The sequence below is a fragment of the Cebidichthys violaceus genome, unplaced genomic scaffold, assembly GCF_023349555.1.
Source record: "Cebidichthys violaceus isolate CVI_PGR_0920_01 unplaced genomic scaffold, fCebVio1.0.p SCAF_13, whole genome shotgun sequence".
Lineage (NCBI taxonomy): Eukaryota > Metazoa > Chordata > Actinopteri > Perciformes > Stichaeidae > Cebidichthys > Cebidichthys violaceus.
Genome location: NW_027176296.1, coordinates 2,154,609 through 2,163,026, shown reverse-complemented (window position 1 = coordinate 2,163,026; position 8,418 = coordinate 2,154,609). Strand labels below are relative to the sequence as shown.

The 8,418-nt window shown below is 43.2% G+C and overlaps 1 protein-coding gene across 3 annotated transcripts in view; it reads left to right on the top strand.

The window, feature by feature from the left end:
• The first annotated feature begins 659 nt into the window (after positions 1-659).
• Positions 660-8,418, top strand: part of osbpl9 (oxysterol binding protein-like 9) — a 30,408-nt gene continuing 22,649 nt past the window's right edge. For 2 of the 3 annotated variants that reach the window (XM_068707321.1, XM_068707320.1), the window contains exons 1-3: positions 660-770; positions 2,489-2,539; positions 4,777-4,855. In XM_068707321.1, the coding sequence (XP_068563422.1) occupies positions 660-770; positions 2,489-2,539; positions 4,777-4,855 (241 nt within the window). Of the gene's footprint in view, positions 771-2,488; positions 2,540-4,776; positions 4,856-5,506; positions 5,791-8,418 lie in introns of those variants that run through there. The other variant, XM_068707322.1, reaches the window with a different exon arrangement.

Below are 8,418 nucleotides of genomic sequence, written 5' to 3'. Positions count from 1 at the left end.
CATGTACATTGTGTTACTGATACATTTGCACTTTTACTTCAGTCAGATTTTGAGGTTTTTTTTAATAAGATTATTATTTAATTTATTTTGAAAATTTTATTTTATTAAGTTTTTTGGGGGGGTCAAAAACAGTAACACAGAACAACAACATCATCGCCAGATATTACGTCATTCACAACATCCAGATAACAGACATTCTATACTATGGATGAAGGGCGGTGAGGCTTTATACAGCATTTCATAATTCACATGTCATTTTCCCTGATTGTCACAGCAGACAGTAAAAGGAAGGTAAATTATATTTATGCACTGAGGATCGTTCTTTATCCTGGATTTATGTTATCCATTTTTTTATGTGTATATATATATATATATATATATATATATATATATATATATATATATATATATATATATATATATATATATATATAATTAATTAATTGTTTAGGTTAATTGGATTTGCAGGAATGCAAGAGTTTTAGTTAAAAGTATTTTAGCTGGCTTTTCCTTGTTTTAATATTTAATATATTCATGGTGTAACTCAAGCACCCCTGGTATGCGGCGCATCATCTTCATCATCTTCATCAGCAGCATCCTGCCGGTAACGCCTGCCCACACCTTACCCGGCTCCTCCCCTATCCTACACTATTGTAAAGATGGCGTCCATCATGGAGGGGCCGCTAAGCAAGTGGACTAACGTCATGAAAGGGTGGCAGTACCGCTGGTTCGTGTTGGACTACAATGCCGGTTTACTGTCATACTACACGGTACGTTCGTTTCCACGGTCCGTAGACGCTGAACCGGTCAGCCCGAGAGGGTTAGATTGTAGAAGTTGTCTCTGGTTGTCAAACACAAGTGGGATAAGGGCCTTGTGTTTGTCAGGAGTTGGGAGTATCAGCTGGCTCAAAAAAAAAGGCGGGTCTCTTTGATGACGGATCCGTACGTTAGCCAATGGCAGCGGTCCTCAAAGACCCATTGACCAATCAAGTGACAGTATCCCCCCCTCTACACTTCCGCTACTCTAGCTAGCTAGCATAGCTAACGGCTGAAATACACCGACTCGTCGAAACATTATTGTGATTAGTTAACAGCGTTTGGTGAAAGAGAAGGAGATACATCATTGTGTTTGTCAGCAAGACGACATTTCTCTCTGGTAGTTAAATACGAGTCCCTACACTCGCTGGTTTGCTAGCTGGCTAGCTAACGAGACACAGCGGGAGCAAACTGGCTGCTAGTTCGATTCTAGGTCAATTCATTATTGTACTCTGATTAGTAACGTCGAGAGTAAAGCGGACAGGCAACTGTCAGGGGAATTGTTTGTGGGGAAAAAAGTTGCAAGGGAGATGACAACTAAGAGCTGCCCACTCCTCTCAGCAGGTTGACTGGTTCCCCAAAGCATTAAATGATCGTATTTACATGTTAAATAGTCTAGTTTTCAGTTACTCTGTTGTCGTCTTAAAGGAAATCCTGAGCCCTGACTAAGATGGGTTTGTTTACTTGGTATCATGAAAGTCATCCCTGTGGTCGAGACATACTTGCTGTTTTAGAGAATAAACCTGCAGTTATTGCACGTTTCAGAGCAATGTCCCACTGATACAGAGGAGTAAACAAGTCTAAAGTCAGACTGAAGTCTGGAATAGAAGCCCTGAATCTGATGAATGTAGACCACCAAGTCAAAGCAGAACTAGAGTCTAGTAGACATCCCATACCGTGGAAACAATAAGTTGATTGTCAGAACATTTGCTGGTTTCAGCTTCTCATTCGCTGCCTTTTCTCTTTCTTTCAGTGTATGATTTTTATTAAAATTATCTTGAGCATTATTTTGTAATATGATTTATAAAATCTTGGCTACATTCAAAACCAGAGCCAAGAGAAGAGTCTTTTCTTTCTCTCTCTCTCTCTCTCTCTCTCTCTCTCTCTCTCTCTCTCTCTCGCTCTCGCTCTCGCTCCCCCCCCCCCCTCTCGCTCTCTCTTCATAATAGCAGAGACTATAGGTGGATCAAAATGCTCTTAGACATTAATAGCCTTATGACAGGGGGGGGGGGCAAACCTTTTTGAACGTTTGACATTGCGGTCATTTATTGGTGTGTCCACATATTACAAAGTATTACACGTTTTTTTTTGTATCTGCTGCTCTTAAATTTACTTTATATTAATTCAATACTTTTAAACTGTAATACAGTGCACGGTTTCAGCGCCCACTTAAAATATTCTGTCATAAATGGTAAAATATTGGTTTATGTGCCAAAAGCTTGAGACAGATAATTTCACTCAATGTAGTCGAGTGTTTAAACTAGGATATGTTGTGTACATACAGGGCAGTTTATTAGAAATATGCTCAAGCCATATTCTAGATTATTTTTTAAAACATTTAAAAACAGGATTCGGCCGTAGCTTGGCCGCCTCAGCCTAATGGCACACAGTTAACCAAAGCTCTGCATACTGACTGTATCAATGCCTGATTTGTTCTGTTGTTGATTTCCAGTCAAAGGACAAGATGATGCGGGGATCCAGAAGAGGCTGTGTGCGGCTCAGGGTAAGGTTCTCAGGATCAAGGCCATCCTTTACCTCACAGACTGTTGTTTTCTGATAAACTCTGTGCGTGCTCTGTATGTTTAGCTGAGTTGTTGCTGCCCTGCTTTACCAGATGTTTGTAAGAGTTTCCACATGTTCAGGGCATTGTTGCTCAGGGTGGAGTAACCAAATCCCATTATTGCTTTTGTTTGCTTTGTCAATGAAATCTTTCTGAAGGCTGGCACACTATACACAGCATTGTGCAGTTTTTATCAGATGTGTGAATTGCCCAATTTGTTGGCCTTGTTCAACAGGTGTCAATAGTTTCCTTCAGCCTAATCCACCCACCGCTCCATCACTCCACTTCTTTAGCTCTGCCAGAAGAGGCATTTGCCCTTACAATGTGTTTTCAGTATTGCCCACTAGATGGCAGCAGCTGCCCTGCTACATACCTGTTTTACTACTTGCAGGGAGAGAGGGTGAAGTCTCAGTAGGACTTTCAATGGACTGAGCCTACATCAGTGCTGAGAGAAGGAGCTGCCTTTTTTAGAAAATATATTGTATGTTGTACAAGTCCGAAAAGAGAAGCCAAGAGAGGGCCAGACCTAAAGGCTAGTATTGAACATGTCTTCATTGATCTTACTGAAGGGAGGAACTATCTCCTGAAACTACCTAAAAAGAGGATCCAGCCTCATTTATGGACACGTAGTAATAGGTCAGAGGTTTCAATTACGGTTGGATCAGTGTGACACAATTAATTGCGATACAGTAATTTGACGATCTATATCATGAAGCATTAAAAAAGTCATCTTTGTCTTTGAAATTTGTTCATTACAATTGCTGTTGAAAGTATTGACATCTCTTGGACTTGTATTTTATTGATTTACAACTTTGAATCAAGATGTAATTTGAGTTTTTGACACTCAAAGTTTTAGAACGACTCAATTGAAAACATCTACAAATTAAAATACATAAAGATACAGTCTTTTAAAAATGTTTTTATGTAAAATGATGTTACGTGTATCAAACCCTGATCCCTGAATCATATTTTGTACCAAATGTCGAGCTTCTGTGTCGGTTTCAGTTAGTTACCAAGTACATTGCCTGGAACTGTGTAGCCGTAACCTTTTTAATGTAGCGGTAAACTGGTTCTTGTGGGATTATTTTCTAGTGCCACGAGGAAGCTACGTTTTTAATTGATTTAAATTATTCAAACTATTTAGACTATGACTTTACAAATCAGATCATACGGTATAATGCATCCCCATCTTGGTGTACAGCCATGAACAGAGTTTCTAATGAGGGTTGTTTCATCATGCAGACCTGGATATGTGTGTTAAATTAGAAAATCTCATAGGTTTCCTTTTTCTTAAAAACAGTTTCTACCTGTGAAAGACTGTTCAGTGTATCCTGCTCCTTTCATTATGTCCACTCACTCAGTGAGACGTCTCTTTGTATGTCCGATGTAGAAACATTCACAAAGAGAGTAGAGTAGCGCTAATAGTTTGTTATGATACATATAATAATACGTTAGACATTTTCTCAATCATTCATTTTGCCACAGCCAACTCCAGACCAACTCGTCTCAGAGAGTCGGGCCTTTCCTACATATTCATTAAAAAGGTGGTGTTTATGAAGCGCTGCTGTTCGGCACTGCAGACTATTTTACAGCTGTTATTATCCACTCCATGTAGACATTGTTGTTTCTATCAGTTTCATGTTTGTATGACTCTTGAGTCGTCACACCCTGTTTCAGTTGCTAGGAGCTGATGTCCCAGCTACCCAGCCGGCCGTTTCTCTGCAGATTTTTTTTTTTTTTGCTGCTAGCTTGCTGGTCCCCGGTGTCTGTTTCTCTCCACCCTTCTCTGCCTTTTTCCTCCTCCTTCGCTCTCCCAAATCCCACCTCCTCCTCCCCTCCCTTCTTCTCTGCCATGTTCCAAAAAGCTGCACTCGCGTGTGTGTGTGTGTGTGCGTGTGTGTGTGTGTGTGTGTGTGTGTGTGTGTGTGTGTGTGTGTGTGAGAGAGAGAAACACAGAGTGATTGTGAGAAAGAAGGGAGAAGACAAGGGCAGATTTTTTGAAGAGGAGAGAGTGAAGTGCTGAGACGGAGCAAAGGGTAATTTCTAACGGGTTGCTTGCTGGCCCATGTGGAGGGCATGAGGATAGAAACGGAAAGTGGAATATGACGTGTCCGCTGCCTGACTGCCTGCTTTTTCCCCTCTCTCTCCCTCTCTCTCTTTCTCTCTCTCTGTTTGCCCAGGGAGCTGTGATCGGCATCGATGACGAGGACGACAGCACATTCACTATCACTGTGGACCAGAAGACTTTTCATTTCCAAGGTGAGATGTTCCCTTCCTTTTCATTTTGTTCTCTTTATGCCCCCCCCCCTTCTCTGTGTTGCCATCACTGGCTTTCTTTCTCTGATCTCTTTTGCATCCACCCCTGCTGTTCATTTGCACGCACTCTTTCTCTCTCCCTCTCTCTCTCTCTCTCCCTCTCTCTCCTCTCTCCCTCCCTCCCTCCCCACCTTTTAAAGACTTGGATTGGTCTGCACTAATGCCAGGAAACACATGCACACAGGCATCCACACAATGTCAAAGCGTGCTGCGTGTATCTGAGCCTTTTCCTCCCTTCCTCGTGGAATCTGTGAAGTTGGACTGACACATATTTCCGTAGATAAACAAGATTTGTTCTACTGCGAGCTAGACATATTTCTCTGGAACAGTAAGGCTTCTTTTTTTCCTGTCGGCTCTCCCGACTGTGGCTGAGGAGGAAGATTGCTGCTTGTGTGTCTCTGCAGTTGAGCCTCTGGGAACGATGAGGGAATACTGCTGAGCTGGAAGCTGAGCTCAGGTCTCTTCTGGTTGCTGTTCGTCCTTCGCTATCTACCAACCAGTCACTCCATAGGGACGGGACTGGCTCCCAGCTACAGCATCGCCCCCATCCCGTCCTGCCAACCCTTCCTTCTTTTTGACAGGGAGCTGTCCAGTCCACCGCAGACACTCTTTTTTTTTTTTTTTACTCTATCACTCCACAAGGTCTTTAACTAACCTTCTCCACCTTTCCTTCATCTCTGTCCTTCCATCTGTCCATTTGTATCCATCCCCCCCCCCCCTTGCCAACACCTAACTCCTCACACCAGCACTCCCCCCTTCACCTCCTTCTTGAGGGTCACCAGCCACAGTCCATGGGCCCCCCGCCCCTCACACCTCCTCCATGCCCTCTCCCATGTCTGTGTTCCGAAGCTGTATGCTGTGGTTCTACAAACGGAAGGGTAAGGAGAAAATAAAACCGTGCACGTCTTCATGGTCCACATGCATGGCGGCCCCGGGCAGAAAAGGATCGAGAGGAGGCGTTTGTTTGTTTGTCTTCTGGGATGTGCGGTTTGGGTGGAGCAGTAGCGTTCTGTAGCTCTCGGGTGTGTTGGTTTGTTATCGAGGTTCAAGGACAGTTCAGAGCGGCGTGAATTAGTGGCCGTCGGCTGTGAGGGAATTATTAAGCAGAGAGGCGTGTGTGCAATGTGTCCTCAATCAGTCAAACGTTTGGACAGACATGATGCGTTTTTTCTGGTGTTTGTTCTGCTCTTCACTGGTTTTGCTGGTTTGGCTAAACGATAATGTAACATGATGTGTTTTTCCCGTCATGATAGTAAAGATTTTATGCATATTTTCATAGAGTCGTGTTTGTCAGTGAATGATAGCTTATATGTCGCTGTCTTAACTTCTTCTGGAACTTTCTGTGCCGCACTTGATCTGAGTCTTTGGGATTAGCTGTAATACCGCCAGTGAGTTAAAGGTGCATTTGTTTTGATTTTCCAATTTTGTGTGTTCAGTTGCTGGTGGATGTTCTCTGAATTACCTGAGCCTGAGAGACTTCTACATCAAAGAACAGGCAAAAACAGCATGCAATGTATGCATAGAATAGTCCAAATTTAAGAGTACATTTCAAAAACCTTAATTGATGCAGTCAAAGAGGCCAATTGGCAGACAGTGTAGCTTGCATGAAAAGGCAACACAGACAATACATGTGTAGTAAATATCACAATGCAATACTACAAGATATTAGCGTTAAAGATCATATTACGATTCCTATTACGATTCAGCTAAATCAGCAGTGTGGGAATAAGTTGTGTTTGGAAGCAGCATGTCCTTCCACAGGACAGTCTGACTCTTGGCAGCACATTTTGATCCCAACCCAGCAATGAAATATCACTGAGAGACACATCTGCTCTCCAGACACCACAGGGAGCACGGTAGGATCTTGCGTATCCCCGGATAGAAAATTCACACTAAACGTGTTCTGAGCATGAGACTCCGGATGCATCAGCTGTTAGCTCGGGTATCAAGCGATGCACAGGATGTTGGGCAGGAGGAGATTTCTCTGTTGCTGTAAAACGATCCTGCTCTGAGCGTGTTATGCAGTTGGCCTCCCAGGGCAGCAGCGTGTGAAATGTGTCTATATATTACATTATGTATGGACCGGTGCGTGGCCTGGCTAAGGTATGGGCTGATAGACGGGTAGGGCCTCACTGCTAAGCATGAGAGAGGCAAAGAAAGGCGCTACAGACTGTTTATTGTGGTGTAAAGTTATTTGCCGTGATGCTTCCTCTTACGGGACCGTCACGCTCACAGGTTGAACTGTAGTTGTGAGCCGGCCGGCCGCTGTGCTGGCCCGGAATTCAGCTCTGTGCTGTCTTTCTATTTAGAGAAGCATCCATTATTCATCGGCCCATCTCCCCCGGCGGTGCATCAGAGTTGCCTGAGAGCCCTTAAGCTTTTTCCTTTTCCTCTTTCGCTCACTCGCTCACGTCTACAGTAGCCATCAATCTCCTCCCTCTTTGTCAGGCCGGCCTGGCTGCCCAGACATTCGGTCCAGGATGAGAGACCCCCTCATGCTCTCTCTCTCCTGTCTACAGGGTCCTCCCTCACCTCAGTATCATCTGCACTGTCAACTGTTTTATTTATTTTTTTCCTCCTTGGTCATCATTTTTTTTTCACCTGTTTTCTTCAGCACTACGTCTGTACTTGTGTATTTAGTTAGAAATGTACTCCCAAATACGAATCATGCATCACTCAGTCAATCGAAAATCAATATGATTGAGTTCATTTTACATTTTTTGTCACACAGTTGGAGCAAAATCATAGATTAAATGTAACAAAGTGCGTTTACTTCACTGAACTCGGAAACCGTGCATTCTCTTGGCACAGCGTTTGGGGTAGCTACCACTGTATTGACAGGTTGAAGTCCTGTGCATCATACCGCACTCCCTCTAAAGTATGTACTGACATATTTCATCAGCTGGTCTGACGATGGCAGGAGAAGAGAGGAGGGATGAATAATTCACAGAGGCCTTTTGGAGAAAGGAGGAGCAGCATTATGGGGAGAGGCTGAGTATTGTAAAAAGGGAAATCTTTGTGTTTGGATACCCTGACCACTGAGATGAGAGATAAATCCTCGATACTCTTAGTTTTTCTGAATACATACTGCATGTGTGGTAATTGTACTACCACTCTAATTGTTATAGTTGTAATCAGCAGTATCTGTCTTTGCTGATTTCTGCAGTCTAGGTGACAGTAACTACCAGGAGCTTAATTTATGTACATTCAATTCCCCAAACTCAATCTTTCTAATACAGTCTGCAACATGCAAGTTAGAAACAGAAGAGTATCCGGAGGCTCGTAGAATCAGTGGAGCAGAAGATGGTTGTCTGCTTAATAACCTGCCACAGAAACAGTTACAGAAGAATTAAGGATGGAGCTTTTCAGGCTGCTCCATGGCAGCGCTACGTTTATGAAGCATCATTCTCTGAGAAACATTGTTCACAGAGTTGCCTGCTTTACAGTCAACCAAGGATCCGTATAAAATGATACCTGACATTACTTGACATAAGCCGATGCTAGCA